At 41.9% G+C, this 22,561-nt stretch overlaps 2 protein-coding genes across 6 annotated transcripts; both read right to left on the minus strand.

Annotated features, from left to right (window-relative positions):
• Nucleotides 1-1,521: 1,521 nt before the first annotated feature.
• patz1 (POZ/BTB and AT hook containing zinc finger 1) lies at nt 1,522-11,021 on the minus strand. 2 transcript variants are annotated; one of them, XM_028406222.1, is made up of 6 exons: nt 9,601-11,021; nt 9,006-9,069; nt 8,761-8,932; nt 8,070-8,228; nt 5,434-5,646; nt 1,522-5,011 (listed from the first exon to the last, which is right to left on the minus strand). In XM_028406222.1, the coding sequence occupies exons 1-6, from the start codon at nt 10,848-10,850 to the stop codon at nt 4,533-4,535; spliced, it is 2,337 nt and encodes a 778-aa protein (XP_028262023.1). In that variant the 5' UTR covers nt 10,851-11,021; the 3' UTR covers nt 1,522-4,532. The 2 variants fall into 2 exon arrangements, with proteins under 2 accessions (XP_028262023.1, XP_028262022.1); XM_028406221.1 differs by lacking the exons at nt 5,434-5,646; nt 8,070-8,228 and having other exon boundaries at nt 1,523-5,011.
• Nucleotides 11,022-12,201: 1,180 nt separating this feature from the next.
• On the minus strand, nt 12,202-22,336 carry eif4enif1 (eukaryotic translation initiation factor 4E nuclear import factor 1). Of its 4 annotated transcripts, none has more exons than XM_028406700.1 (19): nt 22,001-22,336; nt 21,247-21,379; nt 21,091-21,164; nt 20,309-20,436; nt 19,729-20,003; nt 18,487-18,685; nt 18,211-18,371; nt 17,424-17,562; nt 16,865-16,972; nt 16,105-16,376; nt 15,407-15,484; nt 14,997-15,177; nt 14,785-14,870; nt 14,360-14,496; nt 14,128-14,209; nt 13,909-14,032; nt 13,513-13,827; nt 13,241-13,411; nt 12,202-13,135 (listed from the first exon to the last, which is right to left on the minus strand). In XM_028406700.1, exons 2-19 carry the CDS (start codon nt 21,343-21,345, stop codon nt 12,948-12,950), a joined length of 2,817 nt encoding a protein of 938 aa, XP_028262501.1. In that variant the 5' UTR covers nt 21,346-21,379; nt 22,001-22,336; the 3' UTR covers nt 12,202-12,947. The 4 variants fall into 4 exon arrangements, with proteins under 4 accessions (XP_028262501.1, XP_028262498.1, XP_028262499.1 ...); XM_028406697.1 differs by having other exon boundaries at nt 15,407-15,481; nt 16,865-17,041; XM_028406698.1 differs by having other exon boundaries at nt 13,241-13,372; nt 16,865-17,041.
• Nucleotides 22,337-22,561: the final 225 nt, after the last annotated feature.

Raw genomic sequence — 22,561 nt, forward strand, 5'->3', positions numbered from 1 at the left:
TCTTCCAAGAATTGGGAGTGCCAGAGGACCAGATGCACGACTTGGCAGTCGGTATTGGAGCCACTGAGCTCATCACCATAACTCTGTGTGTAAGTTCAAAAAAGTACCACAAATTGGACTACTGTACGATTCAGTATGCAACAGACCTACGGCCATTCAACAGTTTGAAATAAAAGCAGAGAAAAACATGATTAGTTTTGCTTTTATTAGATAAATCGTTAAATTGCATATGAATGGTCTATTTGCACACAAATGAGAATACTCTCATCAAATCAGATTTTTTTCAAACAAAACCCTGCAAATTAAGTAAGGACCTGCAAAACCTCATCAGCTGACAACACTCATGCTGTAAATACAAACAGGGATGTTTCCAGAGTTAGATTGTGTCAAAATCATTTGGCTGAAAATGAGGAGCTAAGCAATAATGTGATGTAAAGTCTTTATTATTTTTAACCCTTGCATCACTGTTGTGTGTCAGTCCTTCCTGATAGAGCGTGCTGGTAGAAAGAAGCTGATGGGTGTCACCATGTGTGTGCTTACTGTCATGTTGTCTATCAAGGTAAATGTCATCACACTGCACACCTCCTGTCAGCAGCCTGAACCAGTTCTAATGTTTCTCTTTTTTTAATGCAGGATCTAAATTCATGGATCCTGTCTGTGAACATGTCCCTGATCTTTTGTGTGATTTGCTTCTATGGGCTTGGACCTTGTGAGTAACTTGTCCACATATGTCCTCTATATATACATATATCCCCTAGCCGGAGTGTCTATGGCTCTTCCTGCTGACTTTTCTACAAGCCCGGCGTCCTTCTGCCTTTGTGACCAGTGGAACCATCAATTGGCTCGGCATGTTCCTGGCACTTTTATCTGCATGCTTGTATTTACGTCATCCTGCTGTTTGTCTAACACGGCCTGTTTTCTGTGTACATACACAGGATGCAGTCGGCCAGTTCTGCTTCCTGATTATTGTCACTTGATTTTCAGTGCAGTATTTATGTTGTATTTTGTCCCAGAGACCAAAGGAAAGACAATGATAGAAGACTTCAACAAACTGAATTACAGGAGCAGTGCAGCTGACACTGTAGAGACTGAAGCTGGTCTTGAAACTAAATTATTTAAGGGCACAACCTTTTCATCATTCTACACATATATTTACTTTTTAGTTTTACTTTCTTGGTGTTATTTCATCATAACATCCTCTTTTATATATATTAGAGTAAAATATAGAGTGTTCACTGTAAGCTGTTATTCATTAGGGAGGAGTTGGTTATGATGCTAAAACCAGTTCACTGTCAGCAGTTTGGCTGCTGGAGCACCTGGAGTCTTTGTTGCAGCTGGGGTTGTACCAGTGATGAATAAAAGAGAAAAAAAAATCAGATTTTCTGTTGCAATTTATTTGACACTCATCTCTGTACCAAGAGAGATGAGGCTCAATAACAGAGTACAAAAACAAATATCTATAGAAAAGTAAGCTTATATTGAAATATGTCCAAAGACGTTTTAACAAAACATGTAGCTTGCATGTTTTAAGAGCAAATCTTGTTGAGTACGATGATAAAATACCAAGTTATATTGTACATTTTTGTGTTTTTATACAAAAGTGTCAATGCAAGTCACTCTGTACAATTCTTACTTTTAGAAAAAAGACCTTTTTTTAATCCACTGCTGTGCACAATCAGTATTTGGAAGGCACTTTGCAACAGACCAAAAAGAGAAAGCAAATACACTTAGACCCAAATAATCCATGTATCCTTTACATTTTAGTACCAAACATGAATGAAACACATCGTTACATCCCAGTGAAAAATAACAAGAACGAAGGATCAGTATTTCCTTACAGCTTCTTCCACTTAAAACAATAATTATAACAACACAACCCTTTTTACCTTTTAAGGAGTAAATACTAGTGCAGAGTGGATCAAAAAAGGGTAAAACAAAAATAATAAACTTGGTCAAAGACGTGAGCTGTGCAGCTGGCAGTGTGAGCGCTACCAGAGCAGAGTGATAGTTCAGTGAGCAGTGAAAGCAGTACTGTCACCAACCAGTGATCGACATTCAGTCCCCAGCCCAGCTCGCATGCCAGAACATGCCGTTTACACTTCAAATGGCCATAACTTAACATCCCTCCACAGAACAGACGAGAAAAAAAACTCTTTATATGTACAGGACCACCACTGACAAACACTGATCATATTGGTTGGTTCATATATATTTATATATATTTATAAAGTGTGTATATGGAAGGTATATACACTTGTTACAATCACAATATAACCATAAATAATATAGGAATGTACTGAATTCAACAGACTAAAGTTACTCACAAATAATAATTAAACAGAAAGCAGGAAACACAGAAAAACACACACACAGCCAGGCAGACAGTTTGCTGTTGGACTGAGCCTGATTTGCATCATGATTTTACAACACAAACACAAACAAAACCGAAATATGTTGATGTATAACAGGTTATGACACCAAATCATTAAACTATACTGGGTACTCTGCAGTTGTTCTTTGATTGTACTTTTCTGTTTCAGCATAAGGAGTGAACAAAGCCTGATTTATCTGAAACTGGACCTGCAACTATTTTTTTTTAATGGTATTACAGTATTTGGCTATTGAAAACTGCAAGTAAAACATACACTGAGAAAACGGGACAGAACCAGCCTCTGTGCACTCATCCCCATCCTAAAGGATTATTTACCCATGAACCATGTGGATACTTGGCAACATTAGGGCATGGTGAGGAAGTGAACTACCACCTTCAAACATTCTACATTGTGTGTCCTTTGCTGACTCGAATTTCTTGAAGTGGAAACTGAAATACTAAATAAGTTACTAACTTTAAACATTGAGCATCATGAGAGATGTTAAACTTGTAACCTTTGGGCCAAAATCCTATCAATCATGTAAAAAATAATGGATAGATGCAGCCTGAATGTAATTAAACTCTACTTACACTTAATTGATTTCACACAAAAATGTTCTCTAATCCATCAACACGAATCAATTCATAGTCACAGAATAATGGAGAGAGATTTCAGACAAAAGAAAGCTGGATATGACACTCCTATTGTGTGTTCATTTAAAGGGGCCTGCTCAATAATTTACTTTTTATCACAGGATTGCCTTGGATTACACACACGGCACTGTGCACTGAAAGACGGCAGCTTCCACCTTAACAGTGTAACCAACAGTAAAAACACAAAACATGCGAACAACACGTACATGCAGCTCTGACGAGAGGGAAAGAGCAGAACAGAAGTGCAGGATGAGGAGCTCAAAGTCTTGACCTGTACAAAGACCAGCGACTGGTGGACCAGTGTGTGAATCTGAATCTTTCCTCTAACCCTCTGTCTGTTGCACAACACTCACAGAAGAAACACACACATCTCCATGTAACATAATTTAAAGTTAAAAATAATCAAAGTGAGCAAATCACAAGATTTCCGTTTTACAATTTAAAGAAAAAACTTTACACAAAAGCGAGGGCGTGAATAAGTTAATAAAATATAATCTACATTTCTCAAAATATATACTGAAAATATACCTGACCTTGGTCCCTGTTTCATGTACACAACTGATTTATGACTAACAAACAAGACCTGGAAACATCGTCCTTGGGGAAACATCACTCCTTCTTAGCAAGCTCGTAGCACATTACAACGCCGATGTTTTTTTTTTTTTTTTTTTAAGAACAGTATGCCTGTACACAGTATAGGTCACAATCACAAATGGCTTTTCTCTCCTTACTTCTGCAATTTCTGCAAGTTGATTCTTACAGTAATGCATTAAGGTCCTTTATTAACATGAATTTCACTTTCTAAATAAAGCCAAAGGAAACTGCTTATCATAAACGTGTTGTGAAATGTGCCATGAGCTTGTTAGACGGGTTTCTTCTTCTGATATTTAACATGAGAACTTGTTATTAAATCAAATCTGTGTCCTTAAAAATAAATCCTCCTTGAAAAAAATCAAGGTAGGTAAAGAAGAAGGTAATAAATACAGAATTGAGCCCTCTTGTTGCTGTGAGGTAAAGACATCTGTTTACAGCCTTCAGAGGGTCAAGGACTCCAAAGCATTTAAAAAAAAAAATCACTGTAATGGCAGAGGGTTGATTTACTGAGTACACCAGAGCAGTTAAAGTGGGCAAAAAGACAACAGTTTCCCATTTAAAGAATGCAGTAAATAATTCATCTCGAGTGTGCAGCTGAGAAAGCTCACAAACACACAAGTCAAAGAAACGTAACTTCAACAGAACCACATCAGTTAAAGGAAATAAAACCTTCACGTCATTTCTTTATAAAGCAAATTTACACACTTTTCATACTTTGAAAAAGTAGAAAAAGTAGGAATTATATGGCAGTCTCACAAAAATATTGGATACACATTAAGCAACGTGACAAACAGAAAAAGTAGTCTTGAGGCAAAGTTATTCCCAAAATCGAAGCATCATCTGTGGGCAACCCGGCTTTATCCTAAGAACATGAGGCTTTGCCAAAGCTCATGAAACCTCTAGAAAAAAAAAGTTACTTCCCTCCGAAGTCGATTCCGCTTTGACCCACCTCAGCGTCCACCAGTGAAGAGGCAAATGCAGACTGCACTATCTGAAAGCCAAAGGACTCAAGCAGGGACATGTTTTGTTGAGGGGAGAAGGGTGAGGTCAGGGAGGGGGTCATCTCACATAAACCAGACCCTGAGACCCCCTGGGCTTTCTGGGCTTTGTGAACTCTGTGCTGGTGCTTGTTGAGGTAGGACTTGGTGCGAAAGGCCTGACCACAGATCCCGCAGACAAACTTCTTCTCAGGGTCCGTCTTGGATTTAGATGCCTCTGGAGACGCCAAGGACCCCGCAGAGGCTCCGTTACAGGCTAAAGAGGGCATCTCAAGCTCTGGTCCGTCAGGTTTGTGTGGAGATTTAATCTCATCACCATTGGACAGGTCCCCAAATGAAGGATCTGATTCTTCAGACTCCATGTGAGGACATTTTCCAGCGTTTTCCTGCCCATCTACAGTAAACATAGCATTGATAGGAAGAGGGAAGTGAGGGTGGAAGAGAAAGAGAAGCAAAGAGAGGCATGAATTAGGATAAGTGAATAATCAAACAGCCTTTGTCAAATACAACTCAAATCCATGAGCTGTTTGGCACCTGCAAAAACATCAAACACAAACTTCAGGTGTTAAAAGAGAAGGCACCAAGTACATGTAAACATTATGACAACTAATTTAAGACATCAATAATTAAATACAGTTTCTTCAAAAACTGTGCATTTAACTGTATGCTTAAATGCTACAGCATATAACCATACAGTCATCTAGCTCAGTCCATTTGCCCAGTGTCCACTGAGAATTCTGCTGTGCTCATCCATGCTAGCACCATCCATGCTAGCACCATGCCCCCCCACCCACCCTCCTGCTGGACTGTACTGACCTGCGACAGGCCCATGGACGGGGAAGCCAGGCACACTGCCAGAGCGACACTCCCAGAAATATGGAGCCCCACCTGGCTTCCCCATGAGCAGCTCAGGCTGCAAGCAGAGGGATGTATGCCCAGGCTGGGGAAGAACTGGGTGTCCAGAGAGCCCATGAAAGCGACCCTCTGCCTCAGACGAGGTGAGAAGCAGCTGGCGACTGGCGCACAGGTCTACACAACACCCAGCCAGAGAGAAAGGAAGGGGGAGGGACAGACACAACAGGCCAGCGGAAACCAAGGACAAAATTACCTTCATTTCATGGCTAGTATCTGAAAGGCTGAGTGAAAACACAGTGCAGTAGACAGGATGAGTCCATGCTGAGTGAGTCCCATCACTAAAGCTGTCAGTGATGGATGAATTAGTCTTTATTCCCTTTTTTAAATGAACAAACCCTGAACTACCGTAAATTAAATAATTATAATGTATGAAAAACACTAAAGAAGTGATCAACAACTGGCTAATAGGTGACTTTCCTCAGACTAAATTATATATGATTGCTTGCAATTTGAGCACTGACCTTTCTCATAGTAGGCATTTTTATTTGTAATACACAGGTGTAATTAATAACATTAACTAAAATTCCTGCTCCAGCAACCAATCATATTACCATAAATATCTACATCTGTCTGAAAAAGACAGTATTTTTTGGCATATCATGGTCATCCAGGGAGAGGAGGTTAAGAAGGTTTTGTGAGGTCAGTCACAAAATCAGTGCACTGACAAAAATGGGCTGGACAACCTGAGAACATAATGCCTCTGGCCACGGCTATAGCCAGTGTGGAGTCATACAAAAAAATGACAGCAGCATAGCAAGGCAGGACTGTGCAATCTCACTCAGGGTGCCTTTTGGACCGGACCAACCCAGATAATTATCTAGTACTGGTTCTCTTACCAAAACATACCACACAAAGGCACATATGTCTCTTGTGCGACCAAAGTAAACATTTTAAAACAATGCTTTTTTGCTTGTCAGGTTAAATATTATTGAGGTTTGTTTTTGTTTCATGTTTGTTCTTAGCTCAAGTTTTGCAGAGCACTCTTCTATTTTTGTCGAAACATAATTTTAGGGTGCATTTGTGTCACTGCTATTAGTTTTTGGTTCGTTTACATGTCTGTGCTATATTCATATTTCAGTTGACAGTACAGGGTTCATTTTAATCAACCTAAACCAGAGCACATGTTAAAATGTCTAAATGAACAGAGGCACTTGTTAATGATATTAGTTGCACCTGTGCATCGTGCTGTTACATGTTAGGAAATACCTGTGACAGAAGCCACACTGGCAAATGATCCTGTACACAGCCTGCTTGTTTCACAAATGGCATGACACCAGATGTCTATAGAAGACTATAGTGCAAAATGCAGTAAATATAGTGACAGTACACATTTCTGTCATTTCAATAGAATTTGAATTAAACCAAAATATTTTTGATTTAAAACCAACTCATCAGTAATTGGTTATGCCCACCTGCTGATGACAACCATGCAGAAATTCAAAATATAGTACTGATATTTGAGGAGAGAAAACGTATTGTCACATAACTCTACAGCTATAGCGCAAAACACCTAAAAAGACAAACTAGCAATAACAGCTAAAACATCAGGGTTAGTAAGTGGTCTGCAGGAACTGCATTTTCTCTCTGACACATTATTCTTGTTGCTGGCAGACGAATCACTCCAGTTTCATCTGGAAGGAAACACACTGTCCCCTAACTACTCTTAAGTAAAATTCCTATTTTAATCAGAAAATGTGATTTCCATTTTAAAAGAAATGACTGTAACTCCAAAATATCTTGCCACAATTAATTTCCCTACTACTATTGCATTATTTGATACTCTTAACTCATCCAAAACAAAAAAATCATCTTCTATATTATCTTTTCTAACTGTGGCTAACAGTTCACTGTGCACTGTCTCTATGCTACAGTTTCTCCCACAGACATGGTACAACTACAAAGGTTTCACTGAATCCAGGGCAAATGAAGCACACATCAGGACGATCATGCAACACTGTGCATAGCTGAATATCTGCTGATGAACCAGCCAAGCAGAAACAGACACTGTTAACCATACGGCCATGGCCATGCTGGACAGACACACACAACAAACAAAAAAGTGATTTGGTGCTCCAAAGCCTTACATGGCAGTAACGATGTAAGTCTCAATCACAGCGTGTGACCAGAGAGACTCAAAGGTTGGCCACATTAGATACCCAATTTCCAGCCTAATAACACAGCTACATATTTACTCTAAGTAATATATAGCAGATGCATTTACGGTCTCTGCCCATTATAATTTTCACTTTGTTAGAACAATCTTCTTTCAATGTGTGTTTCTCAGTGAACCTGCCTAATAACAGGCTACTTAATCTGTCACTCCGAATAAAGATGGGATCACAGTTAGGAATTAATTACAGAAAATGTCTTCACAGAAATCTACTAATGCTGCAGCTTAAGCAAAAAAGCTTGGAAGCCAAAAGTGATGTATGCTTGTGTTTGAACACAGAGATGCAGCAGCATGTTTCTCCAAAAAGCAGCAGAGCAAATGAAAGCCAGAAACATGAACGCTTGGGATGGGGCGGGCGGCTGCTTGCCTTCCACTGAGCACTGGCGTCCCATGTGGTAAGGGGTGCCGTTGTGCATCTGCAGTTCCCCCCTTGGCTCAGGGAAGGGGTGCATTGTAGCAGAGGGGGGTAGTGGAGAGCCATGGTGTGTCTTTATATGCACCTTAAGGTAGGACGCAGTGGAGAAACCTGGGACCAGAAGAACAAAGAGAAGGCAGTTGCTTGACACACTGCAAGCCTTGGCTATAAGAGGGGAGTCCTGAGGCAGGCTGTTTGATGCTGATCCACTGGTTTGACTAAATGACTCAACACAGTTTAGGATGAACTGAGAAAAGACATTATGAATGATTGCTGAATCAAAAACGTTTTTGATTTGCACTCTTCATCTGAGGCTACAGTGAGCATAGACTGACTCACAGACTGATTGTGCATCCCTGATTAAACAAAACAAAAAAAACATTTCCAGAACATACTGAGGATATAGGCTCCCTTCAAACAGAGACTGAGCTTTTAATCCACTCCAAAGTCCCACATTTTGTTCATAAACTCTTCATACAGTTCCCAAACATTACACAACACCAGCGTCATCACCATGTCGGCTCACCCCTTTCCCACTGCAACTGATTCTGTGCTGGTCCAACTTTTGCTGCTGGCTCAGAGGCGCAGCACTGTTCCACAACAAACAGGCTGTATAAAAAGGGGAGTTTTTTTAAAGAATTACCTTTGTTGCAAATGCCGCAGTAGTTATGAGTTCCTTCACTGTGTTTTTTGAGGTGGTCTGTCATGTAGGCTGCTCGCAGGAATTTGCCACAAACTTTGCAGGGGATTTTGTCCTCATGGCATGCAAGGTGTGAGCGGAGGCGATCTCTTGTAGCAAAAGAGGCATTACAAATCTGGAATACAGAAGTCAAATGTTCAACACCTTTCTCACCTCTGTGTCTGTGTGAAAGCATCCAGAAATGTTACCTGGCACTTGTGGGGTCTCTCTGTTGTGTGTACTTGTTTGATATGTCCATTCAGGTGATCTGGTCTGAAAAGGGTCAAAATAAAGTTTAGGGTTTACATATTTGTGATAATCCCAAATCTACCATTCCCAAAAACGTCCACGTTGTGTCACCATAATAATTTCTAGAAAAAAAGAAACTGTTTGTGTTTATAATTTTTTAACCTCCAGGGCAGCAGGTGGAGACAGTGAGTTAGAATCTGCCCATGGAGAACACTGAGCTGCTTCATCAGGTTTAAGTAAAAGCTAATACCACTGCTGATAAATGTGTCTGACAGTTCCTCTGCTAGTTGCTGGACAATGTAAAGATAGAGTCAGCTGTCACAGAACGTGGACAATCTTGAAAACTGGTGAAAATCCAATTGTTCCCCCTTTATTGACTAGTCTGTGTGTCGTTTCCTTGTTTATTGATGGACTAGATAATTATTAACCGTGCAGTAAATGTAGCTGGCCTCATCATGTGTCTGTGCACCTGCAGACATTCTGACTTCACATCAGCTGCTCTGACAACCTGAAACATCTAACGCACATCACGCACTGACTGCGGCCATTACTCACCGTGAAAAGCCTTTACCGCAGCTTTGGCACACGTATGGTTTGCCGACTGAGCCGTCGTGGGACCGCACATGATATGACATCCTGTCCTTGCGTTTGAACCGGAGCCCGCACACATGGCATGCGTACGGCTTCTCCCCGGAGTGGGAGAGCTTGTGTCGGTTCAGGTGGTACACGTCGCGGAAAACTTTCCCGCAAATGTCACAACCGACGTGCCGCCTGGTCCTCTCCCGTTTGCGGCCGTTATCCGCCGTCAGTCCTCCGTGCAACTGCACACCGTTTTCCATCAAACCAGACTGAGACAGCAGAGAAATGCCGCCCGTTGTTGACAGGCTGTCACCGCTGTTGTTTACGCCTCCTCCGGTGGAGGCTCCGTGCTGCGCTTCGTGGTTCTTCAAGCGGGAGGCTTCGGTAAAAGCTTTCCCGCAAGTCCCGCAAGGAAACAGTCCGTTGTCTTTCATGGTGTTGTGATTAAATTGCACACTCTCCACTATTCCGCCAGCTTTCTTTGGTCTCCCTCTGTTCCTCTTCGACCCCGGGGAGCCAGCGTCGTGATGAAACGTGTTTCCCGTTATTTCCGCTGATGGGGAGACGGGGGGTCCTTCGACAGGCTCCAGCACCGGCACCGAAGACTCCCCTCCGTCCCCCAGCATCGCGGCAGAGGTGTCTCCACTCTCGTTCATATGCATTTGTGTATTGATAGCAAAACTTTGACCGTTTACCAGCATTCCCGTCCCGTTTACCAGACCAGGCTGAACCGCTTGGAAACCGAGATCCGTGGCCCCCGTGGCCTGGAACAGGCTGGCGTCTCCTCCCCGGGAGGTCGGGACGAGGATCTGGACGTTGGATTGCTTGATCACCTCCTGACAGATCTCAATGACTGACCGCATCAGAAGAAACTTGGCAGCTGTCATCAACTCAGGGAAGCACTCCAGTCGCACCACAATCCTGGAGGTGTAGGCGAAGTCCAGGATGTCTTTAAAAACTTTGGGGCTGATCGTGTGCATCTCCAGCTCCTTGGCGTCGCCGTCACCCTCCGTTTGACGGCCGAAGACCGACTCAAAATACTCACTGCACGCCGCTAACACCGCTTTGTGGGCAGGGAAGCTTTCCTCGCCGACGCGTAAGACCACATCGCAGAACCTGCCTCCATCTTTCCTCTGAATGTTGAGGTTGTGTAGCATCTCCGCACTGTGCTTGCTCACCTGGTAGGTGTACGAAGAAGTCCAAGACGGCTCCGCTACTTTCTCCATGCCGAATTCATCCAATAACAATGGTTGTTAGCGACAACGGTCTGAGAAATGAGAGATTATGTGTAACGATGTCGACCAACTGAGACCAGCTAGCTACAAAATCCGAAACCAGCCGCCCCTCCCGTCGTTCTAGCATCTAAACGTTAGCAGCAGTAGCAGCAGGGAAAAATGGCAGCCCCCCAGCTTCCTGTGAACTTTGACCCTGCTTTCTTGAGGGGTGGGGGTCGGTGGTGTTTTCTTAAATCAACGTCTCACGGCTTTGACACACTGTGTAAATTTCAGGTGTGTTTTCAACATGTAACAGCGGTCAGTGAGAGGAGTGGAGCCGCCAGGCACAGCGGGGGTCTTTTCATGTTTTTATGCGTGAACGTGAACACGCAGGTCTCTTCCTGCCTGGTGTGTCTGTAAAAACCCCTCCCCCAACAACCACCACAAACCCTGAGAAAAAGGCTCTTCCTCTGAGCGAGCGCTGTCTGCGAGGCGTCCATTCAGACACATGGAAACAACAGACCGCACAAAGTCACCTCAGGTAAAGGCAGATTGCTCTGTAATGAACACGGGGGATTATTTTTCAGCGAAATCGAACGCGAACAATCATGAAAGCTGTCAACACTGATCGTGGAAATAAATAAGCGGTTGATTGCATGTCAATATATTGATTTTCTCATCGGATTAAACCTGAAAACATGGTTTAAAATGAAATTTTCAACTAATTATAAATGGAAGTATACTTAGTAATGTTTTATTCATATGAAGAGTACAAAAAATTATATACCAACTATAAATATAACCAAATTAATTCTTAACAAAGGGGGAAAACTTAAATTATTAAGTTACATAACTGTAACGTAAACAAACTAAAACATCCAAAATAGTGGACAGCACCTCTCCATAAACTCCAGCACATCTTGGATTTCCCTCTATGGATGCCTTTTCCAGTCTTAGCCCTGCCAAATGGTGTGGCTTCACGCTGGGAAACGACTCTCCCTGGAAAAACAAATCTTTTAAATATATAAAGCTATATATAAAGCCATTAAAGTGTCTAAATCTAGTTATACTTTGGATTTTTATTAACCTGCAAGACAATTGTCACTAAAAGTAAACCAATTGCTTTAACTTTACTGCATAGCTATTCTCTACACTCCCAAACCTATGCAATATATTCTTAGTGCTCACAGTGGTGCTGTACTAGACTGTATAATCTCCCGTTCTATGGCCCTAAAGCATGCAGTGCAAAACCACCATGAAGTGGGTTTTCACAGCATATCTGAAGAACACCTTGTGTCGGTGTGAAAATTGTGACGATGCAATAACACTGGGCACTTACACATAAATGGTAAAAAACAAATCATTAAAAAAACAGTTTACTCAAGATTTTATTTATTTCTATTGTGCTTCATATAACTTAATAGCACACAAACAAACTGGATCCCAACCATCTTCAAAATTGACATTGTGAGCAGTGCTGCCCCTGTAGTGACAGGCTGGATTGGAAAGGATACAGTTTGAAGAGAGAGAGGGGGAAAAAAAAGAAAACACAAAGGCACAACCAGCTTGCTGCATCCCCTAGGTGTCTTTAAATGCTCCACGCCTACAGGAAAGGGCCACTAGCCGTGCACTAAAACTTACTCCTCAACCCAACATTCTCATCGGCAGTGGCCCTTTCTCAGTGTAGCTCTAGAGGGGGAAATTAAGGTGGACACGACAAAGGAATGCTACCAGCTCTTGGTGACTTTGTTTCTCGCAGTTTTCAGTTTCACTGCAGGATTGCTTCACCATCCTATTACCATGAAAAACAAAGTAGCTATATACAAGGAGAACCAGACTCTTTCCCATCATCTGTACAATTGGGCCTATAAATTATTTACTGTGCAGAGTCTAATACAAAAAAAAAATATCACTCAGCTGGCAAAGCAAATCTCCATCACTTGCCTGTTCAAAAGCAGTGACTTCAAGGTTGAAGACAAAGCATGGCATGGTTAGAATGTCCCGTTCGGTGCGCTGTCTTTCAAAATAAAGTTTACATTTTCACAGTAAAGAGGAGGTGGAGATGGGTAAAAGAAAAAAATAACCTCACGTTCCAGCACAGTGGTTTTATTATGGCCGCAACTCCAACTCATCTACACTTATGACCTTGGCCGGCATGGAGGGGAGAGGCTGCTCTAACACATCTGATCCAAACCACTTGGCAAGACCTAGAGGGGGGCTGCCCCCATGTCGCTGGGAGCCATTCGTCCGGTGTGGGCCTTGGCTCTGTGACTGTGCACCTGGGATGGTAGGATGTACTGTAAGACAAGACAGGAGTTTGAAGTTCACTTCAAAAAGTTCTGTGTGGAGGCAATACTTCCACTGTCTCATGGGTTGTAACGGTTAACATTGGTTCCACTCACTTGGTCTCTGCTGTTGAAGTTGTTGCTGCATTACTGCTAACTGCATCTGAGTACTGGCTCTGGGAGGTAGAAGTGGGTGCCCTGTTGCACTTAGAGGGTACAGCGGTTGTCCAAGAAGGGCAGGAGGCAAGCCTTGAAGTTGTGCAAGGTCAACATGTGGTGGAAATATACCTTGTGAGTACAATTAAAGACTTTCATCAGAAATAGTCATCGTCAACTGCAAGTCACCTACAAAGAGCTTTATGAAAAGATCCAAACCAGATGACACTAACCTGCTTGCACAAGAGCGGGTCCGAGCTGCTGGGGCTGGATACCTTGTGCCAGCATTCGTTGAACCACATTAGGGTGGAGCTGGGGAGGAGGACGCACCATCGGTACATGAGATAGCAGCGGTACCGGGTAGATAGGGCGAGGGAAAGATGAGGGTGGACCTTGAGGTACCATGGCAGGTGTATGGTGTCCAGCAGAGCCAGGCCTGACACGCTCCTGGTCTTTGCTTGCCAAGTTCTGTGAGACAGCCTTCACTCCGCCTGACTGAGCACCGTTCCCATCCATCCCTTCCAGATATAGATTTGGGGAACTGCTGCCTATAATCATACAACACAACAAGTTACAGATCTGTGGTGCCTCAAGTTAAACTCAGAAGAGTGTAAATTAATACTCTGTACCATCTTGAGAGTGTGCTGCCGAGTCTTCCTTGTTCTCTGCACGACCTGATGGTTCATCTCGACTTTTTTCCTTTGTTGCATACATTTTACGGATGACAGATGTGGGTGTAAATGATGGTGACAACTGCCATAATGGAAAAAAGGAAGAAACAAGAAAGTCAACACGAGTTGTAACCCACCTTAACAGGACAACTTTGCAGAATAAAATTCTCAGCTCACCATGCTGGTGACAGGATTGCCTGGAGAGTGTCTTCCACCCGGCTGAGGGCCTGGTCCAGGGGAGCGATTAACACGCTGCGGTCTGGGTTACACACATGGTAACACATAAATAATGCAACGAGCAACACATCAAGCTATATTTACAATTATTCCAGGTGCTAAAAGCCTTCATGCTGTAGGAATTGAGGATAACCGACAAAACTAAAATTATTACATCAAATAAAATACAAACCTATTCCGAAAAGACTTGTCTTGTGGTTGCTTATTGTAGCTGGACTGGAATGAGTGGTGGGCATGCAGAGCAAGGTCCTGCTGAAATGCCAGAGCCTCCAAGTCAGCTGGATTCACTGGCATAGAGAGCGCCCTCATCTGGACAAGACAATACACACAATTGACTCCCAACCCAGTCTACAGAGTAGACTGTAGTTTTTTTTTTTTTTTTAAATAGTGTAATAAGAAAAAAGCTACACATGCATTTCTATAAAGGGTGCTTGATATTTGGGCCGTCAAAGTTTTTTCCAAGTAGATCTCTTTAATATTAATTTTTTAATATTCATATAAAACAGTAAACCCTTCACATGAGCATCATTTGGTTATGGATTAAAGATTGTTTAATATGGTTTGTAATCCAAAAAAAGTTAAAACATTTGTGCCAACCTGCTGCTGTGCTGCAGATCCAGGGCTGATAGACCTGTGTACATCAAACTGTTCTGGCAGCATGGGCTGAGGACCGACAGGAAATCCTGGAGGCAGAGGACAGAACCATTTCACAAGCCACAAGACAATTAGTTTTGTCTTGTGAATTGCAAGAGGGTAGGTATTTTTGTGAGGAGCAAAATACCTTAAGAGATTTTGTTTTGTGAACATACCAGCAGAATGTTGCATCCGACTATTGAAGTAGTCGGGTGAGGGTGCCCTTTGTGGAAAGAGAGGGGGTGAAGGGCCCTTGTGAAGGAGACCATGTAGAGGGCCAGACGTCGCTGGAGCTTCAGAGCTGCCCAACAGACTGCTAAGCTGTGTTGGGGAGCTACTACGACCTCCCAAAAGCTCCTACAACACATTTCCCAAGTCAACAATTACTCTAATGTCATGACACTCCACAGTTGATTTATGGTCTAAATTGGAAGAAACTAGACAGTGTAACTGATTTTGTTAAAAATTGTCTAGTCGACCAATAACGGGACCCTACTCAGAAACTATTAGCCTTAAAGGAATTTGCAGAGACCTGACAGTGGACAAGCAAAGATCCAATTCCTTTCAGAATGGACAACACACTCACCTGGAATAAGTTTTTCTGCTGCTGAGCAGATAAATGAGCATCAGACAGCGTCACTACAGCCGGCTCTGAAGGCTGCTGCTTTATACAGGAAGAAGGAAAAAGTAAAAATATTTTCCTCATAAAAAAAACAAATTCATGTTGCCCATCCCAGGGAAAGCACTTTGCAATGTAGAGTGAGTGGTAGCCATTTTGAAACGCATTAGTTAAACTGGCTGCACAGCAGTAGCAGTCAGATGTAAAAAAAAAAAAATAATGATTTAGCCAGGTGACAAATTGGTTGGTTTAAAAACCTCCTCAAACTACACCACAACATGTCCCCCGACATGGATTTGTACATGTGAATCCAAGTGAAAGTGTCCTTCATGCAAAGAAGACATCTGGATTTATCTTGTGTAATTTTCCCTTATTGAATATTTGTCAAATGCCAGGTGATATGGTTTCTAGTCTCAGTGTCTGAAACAATAGATCTGCAGAAAGGACAGTTTCAGACATAACGTATTCAAAAGTGTACCGAACCGATCATCAAATTTATGCCCATCGTTTTTAGTCAATTGAATTTTAGGAAAGAAATTTTGGTTAGTATTGGTTGCAAGCATGCATGCAGCATCACACATTTACCCATTCCATTGCAACATGCACAGTGTCACTCCAGTGTTTAGCTGCAGCAACTCTGAAGCAGTGCAGATAGAAATACTTACATTGTTTGTGTTGGTTTTGGGGTGAGTTGGCAGAGTTCCACTTGCCTTCATGCTGCTGACCAGTTTATTAAAGGCCGACATGTCTGTGTCACGTGAGCGTGGACGAGCACTACAGCCACCAGTTAAAGCCTCCTCCAAATGCTCAGCCATGAAGGGTGTGCCATTTCCTCTTTGTGGAGGAGGCACCTTTTGCAACTGTGGTTCTGATCCGAGCTTCATCCCCTTCATCTCACCTTCCACCTCCTCCAGTGACAGTACTACTCCAGAGTTAGCTGTAGACAGATAAACATGAGTTAACTTCACGTAGCTCAAAATCAAAATCTCATCTGAACATTATATGCTGAAAGCAAATTTCTAATGCCCCTCTTACACATTCTTCTCTCAAATGACCAGTCACTATGTGGTTAGCTGCTCCAGCTTCATTAAACAGTGACATGACACTTGAATGGGTTGCTAATTTTATCCCTTTTTCTGGTGCACCTGTCTCAAACTCAGCAACTTTTTAATCCACGAAATCTTTGTTCACGCAGCTTCATCACTAAACAGCCATTCAGATGTAATCTTCTGGCAGTGGGAACAATATTAACTGTACCACTTTTCAGCTACACTTTGCATATTTATAGAAGACACTGATCAATTGTCAAGTCTAGAGTCAGAAATTAAGTGACAGCAGGGATAACATTACAGCATGCATTTTTTTGAGGTTACATTAACAGAATAACTACTAACTGTGGAAATGTTTGTGTGATATGGTACTCACTGCTTTCCTGTAGCCGAGCCTTGTTGACTGACAGGGTGGAAAGAAGTGGCTTCAGGTCTATTTTGGCTTTGTGCAGCAGCTCCAGGATGTCCACCTTCTCCTTGCACTCTGATGATTGAATAGGTGTGAAGTATGAGGCAGGGCCTTGGCTGGGGGAAGTGCAGTGTGGCTCAAGCCCTTCAGAAAAAGTCCCAGATTCAGGACATTCAACCCGTGGTTTTTTTTTTTTTTTTTGTAGTTTTTCCTTTTTTTGGTTGATGAACACAGTATACAGAAACTCTTTGATATCCAATTAAGGGGTGCAGTAAAACATTAGGTTAGAGAACAGGGAATTATTTTTAATGATATATTGCAACATTTGTGTACATGTAAGAATGGCCTTTTTAAGTATATAGAAGATGAGAGAAATGCAGGTGCTGTTCCACAACTGTAAATAGGTTACTATGCTTCTAATCGTAAAAAAACTACATATCAAATCACAGATTCAAAGTGGGTCATGCCTGCTATGTTTTACATTTTACCTGTAGTTACAGGGAGCTTCCCAGAGGAAATCACTTACCTGCTAATTTTTCCAGCTCTTCATGAGGCGTGGACCTTAGGCTGCTGGACCGGCTACCTGATGGGCTCAGGTTACTAGAGAACCACTGACTGAAGCGGCTGGCTGATACAGGGCCCTCTCCTAGAACGTCCTCTATCATCTGCAAGAAAGCAAAAGGGTCATGTGAGACCGACTGTGGAAACGATAATCTGTGGACCAAAGGGTACAAAACAAATGTGCACTTACGTTGAGACCATGTCCATCGATTTAGCACAAAGTGTGCATGAAGACTGAAGACAGTGCGATTGAATGCACTGCCGTTTGACCTTGTATTTTCACCACAAACCAGCTTGTACACAATAATATTAGGTTTGGAGCCAGGTGTGCTTAGCTCTCCAATTGGTTCCATTTGGTCTAATGTTGTTATGATGGGCATAAATTTGTTTTTATTGTTGATATCTTTTTAACCCCTCATTAACCCGTGTCCACAGAGCCCATAGAAAAGAATAAATCAAGTGCACCATTCAGTGAAAATATGAAATGTTCAGTGAGCTCAAGCCTGAGCAGCAGAAGTAATCTTGTGCTGACAAAGTATCTGCTAACTTAATACTTGAAAACACACTTGTACATGTCTATCGAATGAAAGAATTAAAAATGCAGTAGTAGCTTGTGCGGTGAGGGACATCTGAAAACCTATATCCCTAAAAGAAACGAAAACATTTCTATGGTTTTAGAAGTTATTAATGACACCCCTCTGTGATTTTTACACCATTAGCCCATCCAAACCCCTGTGCAGCCGAGTACTTACAGAGGCCAGTCCCGGCATGGTCTTCTCTAGATTGAAGAATTCATTAAAGTCAAAGTCTCCAGTTGACTGCTCAGGCAGAACATCAGGGTGGGGAACTTCCTGATCGGCTGTAGACTGCAAACCCACCTCTCGCTCATCACCCTGTCCACCATTACATTCCACTGAAGAATGGAAAACATTTGATAATTTAAAAAAATCTTAGCCAGACAAGAGTCAAATTGAGTAAATGCATTGCACACATTGCTTAGAAATTTGAATCAATCAAAGCCATCATGCCTTCTTTTGCAGACTCTGTCCTCTTCCTTGACCGCTTGTATCTGCGCTTATCATCTTCCAGGATTTTGTCATCAAATCCAATTAGTTCAATTGTCTCAGACTGGCTGGTGGGACCCCCAGAGAACCATTCTGGCTCCTCCTCTGCATAGGAGTCATTCCTCCTTCTTTCGCTAAACACACGTTTGTCACCAAAGTCTCTCTGTGAATGACAACACAAATTCTTTATAGGCTGGCATCAGGGGGACAATTACCGTTTAAATACCCTTTCATAGATGGACCACTTTCACGAAATAAGACTCTACCCCCTATCAAAAGCTACTAGTGACTGTCTCTCTGGTGACTTTTTGAGACCGACATAAATCATTCTGTAGTCAGGCCACTGTCCTCGACAAGCAGCGTCCGCGAGCTCCTCCCCCGCATCAACGCATTCAAAGCCGGTCACTCCACTGTAACTTCACGCAGCAGTTTCAGCTGCAGGCAGAGCAGAGAGACCCGCACCACTCTGCGTCCGACCGTGCGCAAAGCTGCCACAGAGCGGGATGTAAATAGCATATTTCAATGGCTAAAATAAAAACACGGACATCAGTAACGTTAGCTTAACCTAGCCTAGTCATAGAGTTCAGGCTATCCTACTAGCACGTAATGAGCAACGGTGGACAAAGCAACACACGTTCTCTGTCCGACGGTGTGTGTCTGCATGTGTCTGTGTTGTGTACACACATCGTGCCTGTGTGCGCAGACAGCAGCGCAGAGAGAAATGACATGCTGCCATGCAAATAAGATAAATAACATGAGCTGTTTAGTTTGTTTAATAAAAGGAACAAGGTGTAGACCTGAGGTTATCTTAACTGGCTTCTGTTATGATCTGGTGCTATATAGAAATTAAAAAAGAAATAAAATTGACTTGACCCGATATAATGATATGGGAAACACTGAACTGATTCTTAAATATGTTGAATGTTGGATAAATAGGCTATGTATTTTATGCTCATCTGGTATTTCCAGTGTTAAAAGTCGAAAAACCCTCAACAATGTAAACCGAACCGAACCGAAAACCATGACCTCAGAACCATGATACAAACTGAACCGTGGATGTAGTGAACCGTTCCACCCCTACTACACAGAGCTGCATTTATATACCTTTCTCAAATGTCTTATTCATACAACTTCTGTAAAGAAACAGTAATCTCAAGCCACACCCCAACACTAAGAGAACTTCATCATGGATAGACAAACACTCACCCTGAATCTTTTGTCCTTCATGTCTCTCTCACGTTCTCTCTCTTTCTCTGCACGGGCTTCTCTCTCAAAGACACGGGAAGCAATTATGCGTCCACTGCCAATTCTGCGTGCCCCTCCTAGTCGTAGACTCTCATTTTCCTTATTTTCCAGGGGGCTAATGGGGCGACGGGTGTGGGGTGCCGGTGCAGCATTGCCTTGACATCCACCCCCAAAGCTACGTCGCTGTGGGCTCAGAATGACATCCAGATCGTCCTCTTTTAACCGCTCACGGGGATCTGAATGCAATTCAGTGAATGGACTTAATTTTACAGGGTTATAGTACACAGTCTACAGCTATAGTCACATCATACCAAGAAAACAATCCAGTGTAACATGAGCAGATCTTGTGATTTTCAATTTCAAAAAATCCAGTCAGCCGGTTATGTTTTTTGCTATTGGCTACTTTTGAACAGTCACTAAAGAGAGTACATGAGAAAGGAGAGGCTGTGATGGAGATCTTGGTTTAATAAGACTATTGCAGGACAGACAAGACCCCCCCCCTCCTCCATGCAAGGAAAATATTAGGAACCACAGTATTTACCTGGGATTCTTCGTTTCAAAGGAATTCTATCATCCACATAGTCTTTCTTAAAACCATCCACTGGAGAGCTTCGCTCTGATGTGGGATACAATGAGGCGTGCCATTTCTCAGGGTCCCAGACACCATCACTGCAATCAAAACAGTTTGAACACACAATCGAGTCATATTTTGTTAGTTAACAGATAAAGCTAAACTGAGTATAAACTTATGCTGCATATTTAAAAGACATTGAAGATGTATTGGCAAAATATCTCAACTTTCATGCAATTCTTTTTATGCCTTTGAACAAGAAACACAAGCAGCATCCCCATTTAATCCAGTAATCAGTAACCAGTAATCAGTAAAGATCAGACTGAAGAACAAAAACTGCCTCAGCCACATATTTCAACTTTTGTAAAGTGAAACAAAAAACTTTGTTATTCATTTACATTCCAAATCTAAACTCAAGCCCACACAGGATGCCTGTACCTTTATTTTTCAAGAAAGAAAGTGTAATATTTAATGTCAGAAACCTTTGTTGGAATTCACAACAGATTCAACTCCGAAATAAGCGGCAGCCACTTACTGACTTAAAAGCGATCTAAAGAACTCTACACAGTTGACTAAATGCAGCACATACAACCAGACAAAACTGTAGGCAATGTTGTTGATGTCTACACTGTGCTTTGTCAAAAAGGATGCCTGCATTGTTTGTTTTCTCTTACTAAATATGTAGTATTTATTGCTGCCACATAACATACAAATATTATAGTAGACCGTTTCACTCACAGAAATCTACTTACCTGTCATATTTCTCAGAGAGACATTCAGGTCTTTCATTGGAGATTGGCAGTTCTTTTATTACCATAAGTTCCTCCTGTATACAAATTGATAATATTAAAGTCAGTGACAATGAACCCACTATGGCCTGCCATTTTTTCAGCTGAATTTGTCATCACCTTGGTGTATCTGTAAGGAAGCGTGGAAGCTGGCTGTTGCTTAGCCTGATCCACAGCAGCATCACAATTCTTCTGCTCTAAACAAGCATCTTTCTCCATGACTAATTTTACAGAGATCAAACAATAACTATACCTGTTGGGAAACAAGAACAAAGTCATTGTTTAATTTAGACAATTCCTACTGGATTACCGGATAGGGACCAGTTATTTATTAATGTCTATGACAGCATTACTTAGATTTTAAAGAAGTTGGGAGATCCTTTAGCTAACGTTAAAAAAAAATCGGTATTGCCAAACAACAAAATAAACCAGAAACTTAATCCAATTAAAAAACTATCCAACGTCGAGACAAGTTACATGAGGCAGTTTTACCAAATGAGGCCAACTAATTAGAAGGGTAATTGACAACAGCCAGCGACAGATGATGCGAGAACTCACATGTCAATTACAAAGCGTTCGCGTTAATTGCTAAATTGCCTTTAGCTTAAGGACTGCGAACGACGTTGCAGTAAAAACTCAACGCCAGCAATTCAAAACGTTTGCTTTTTTGAACTCCTTGAACAACATATTCTTAAATATATTCTTTTTAATGAGTTACAATAGGAAAAAAATGCTAACAATTAGCTCAGAAGATGGTAGAGGGCTAGCTAGACGACTGTAGCATCCCACACAAAGTTTACTCTGGACGAAATTTGTGGTGCCAAAAATATATACACAGGTAACCAGCTAGAGGTTAAGAACACAAACAACTTACTCTGTTTGATGTGTAGAATACTGGTTGCGAACAGCCGGGAAGCGACAGTTCACGTTAGTTAGCTAGCTAGCTAACCTAGCACTTTAAGCTAGCTAGCTAACTAACTAGGTGGGAAATGGGGATAATGCCCACCCAGCGAGTACTAAATCGCAAGCCGGTTGAGTTGTTGTAGTGATTTCAGTAAACACACACTGTAGTCGGGTAACTTAAAACAAGAACACAGGTTCAAATAACAAATTAAATCACACTGAAACTGTGTGCTCTCAAATAATTGTCTGCTCTTTCTCTGTTTTCTAAGTCGTAGCAGCAATTTTCCTATGATCACCGCTTTAAGAAGGTCCTGGGAAAGATTACACTGTGTCCATCGCGCCTTTGTAGAAATTTAAATAGTGTGGTCTGCGTTAGTGATTTTACTCTAATATATAAATCACATTTACAAAATCACATGTTTCCCGTTAAACAATAATGTAAAGCTATAAAACTATGGCAAGCATCTTATTTGTTTTATCAAGAAAACCTTATCGTAAACTTTGTATACTTTAGAGGCACATTTTTGGGCAG

Source organism: Parambassis ranga, chromosome 5 (genome assembly GCF_900634625.1).
Source record: "Parambassis ranga chromosome 5, fParRan2.1, whole genome shotgun sequence".
Lineage (NCBI taxonomy): Eukaryota > Metazoa > Chordata > Actinopteri > Ambassidae > Parambassis > Parambassis ranga.